Source organism: Ornithodoros turicata, unplaced genomic scaffold (assembly GCF_037126465.1).
Source record: "Ornithodoros turicata isolate Travis unplaced genomic scaffold, ASM3712646v1 Chromosome15, whole genome shotgun sequence".
NCBI classification, from domain to species: Eukaryota; Metazoa; Arthropoda; class Arachnida; order Ixodida; family Argasidae; genus Ornithodoros; species Ornithodoros turicata.
In genome coordinates this window covers 2,454,284-2,456,151 of record NW_026999318.1, presented here as the reverse complement: position 1 = coordinate 2,456,151, position 1,868 = coordinate 2,454,284, and the positions used below count along the sequence as shown (strand labels likewise).

At 48.9% G+C, this 1,868-nt stretch overlaps 1 protein-coding gene across 1 annotated transcript; it reads left to right on the top strand.

Annotated features, from left to right (window-relative positions):
* Positions 1-930: 930 nt before the first annotated feature.
* On the top strand, positions 931-1,497 carry LOC135372470 (tigger transposable element-derived protein 6-like). The gene has a single exon (XM_064606078.1). It carries the CDS (start codon positions 931-933, stop codon positions 1,495-1,497), a length of 567 nt encoding a protein of 188 aa, XP_064462148.1.
* The last annotated feature ends 371 nt before the right edge of the window (positions 1,498-1,868 follow it).

The window sequence follows — 1,868 nt, the reverse complement described above, 5'->3', positions numbered from 1 at the left end:
TTTGGATATAAAGAACAAAGTCGTAGTTCCCAAGACACTTCGTTATAACGAGGTTTGACTGTATATATGTGCCTGTACCATGTACATATTTTTGTGACCTGAAGAAGTGCAGTCTTGTGCACGAAAGTCTTGTTTACCATGTGTAAACAGATAAGTTGCTGCTACCATCTAATATCACTCTTTGATTTACTCACCACCTGCAACTTGACATCGCCCAGTTTTTTTTTTTTTTTTGCCTTCGCAATTTGTAGTACAGTCGAGCCCGATTATAACGGTCTTCAATATAACGATAACTCTGATAATACGATCCATTTCTCGGTTCCTGTCAGACCGCCCATTGAAACACATGTAAACAAAGCTTTGTTTTGACGACCATCGCGAAAGCGTCTGCTCGGGTACAACGTTCGGAATTCACTCGTGTCACTGATAACATCACTACAATCAAGAACCTGTTTTGTTCGGCAGTGACACCAGCGCAGCCTGGAACGCTTTTATGGTTCACCTTGGCCGCGCACAATGCATGAGTCGTTCACAGCACAGGAGATAAACCTTGCGCACGCGCTGCAAACCGTGCCAAGACGAGGAGAATCCTCCCTCCTCGCCCTCTTCCTCGAGAGTATGTACTGTACGTACCACTGCCACTTGTCGACCTGACCTGCCCCCACTGTTTTGGAGTACAGCTGTTGTGAGCAAAACATGTTGGCGGCAAATTCGGGGCATGTTGCGAAGAGGAAAGGCATCAGCTTGGAAACGAAGTTGTGCATCCTTGATGACCACCGATCCGGTGTTTCCGTGAAGCGCCTCGTGGAAAAGTACAGTTTGTGCCAGTCAACCGTCTCCACAATCATTAAGAGCGAGCAGAAACTTTAAGCCACAAGTGATGCAGCCTCCACGAAACGAAAGCGACTACGCGGTGCGGCATTGCTTGACATGGAAGAGGCCCTCTGCAAGCGGTTTGTGGATGTACGAGGCAGGAACATTCCGATAAGCGGCGCGGCGCTCACCTCGAAGGCAAGACAGCTGGCTTTTTTATTGGGGCACGAAGATTTTAATCCGGGAAACGGCTGGCTGCACCGCTTTAAAGCAAGGCATAACATCAAGTTCGAGAGGATAGTCGGTGAAGCTGAAGCGGCGGCGGACGATGCGAAGATCGAAGAATGGATGGACAACAGTGCCGCAAAGATTGGGTCGTACAGCAAGTGCAACATGTATAACGCAGACGAGACGGCGCTATTCTTTCAACTGTTGCCCTCACATACGGATGCAATGAAGGGCCAGACATGTGCCGGCAGAAAGCACAGCAAAGTGCGTGTGACGGTTTTGTTGTGCTGCAACATGGACGGAAGTGATCGTCGAAAACTTGTCGTCATTGGCAAGTCCGCAAAACCCCGGAGACTTTCGAAGCCTTTACAGCCTTCCAGTGCGGAATCGCAGCAATACGAAGACATGGATGACAAAGGCGTTGTTCGAAGAGTGGCTGCTCGAGCTCGACCATGAAATGGCTACAAAGCGGCGTAAGATCCTGCTCATACTGGATAACTGCAGCACGCATCGTGTTAACCCATGGTTAACAAACGTCGAACTGCTGTTTCTGCCAGCCAACAACACTTGCAAAATGCAGCCACTCGACATGGGCATCATCGCAAACTTCGAGTTGTGCTACAAGTGCAGGGTTATAGAAAGGATACTTCATGGTCTTGGACCCAACCCATTGTCAGCAGACGCATAGGTGTTAAAGATCGCACTTTCCATGGCAGTGCAAATGATGTACGCATTGTGGCACGAAGTAAAAGCCCAAACAGTGCAAAACTGCTCTGCAAAGGCAGGCATACTTGTTCCGCATGGAAACTCAAATCCGTGTGCCGATG

What these genes read in the sequence shown, in the direction of transcription:
- LOC135372470 (XM_064606078.1), top strand. Translation starts at nt 931, where the DNA reads ATGGAAGAGGCCCTCTGCAAGCGGTTTGTGGATGTACGAGGCAGGAAC.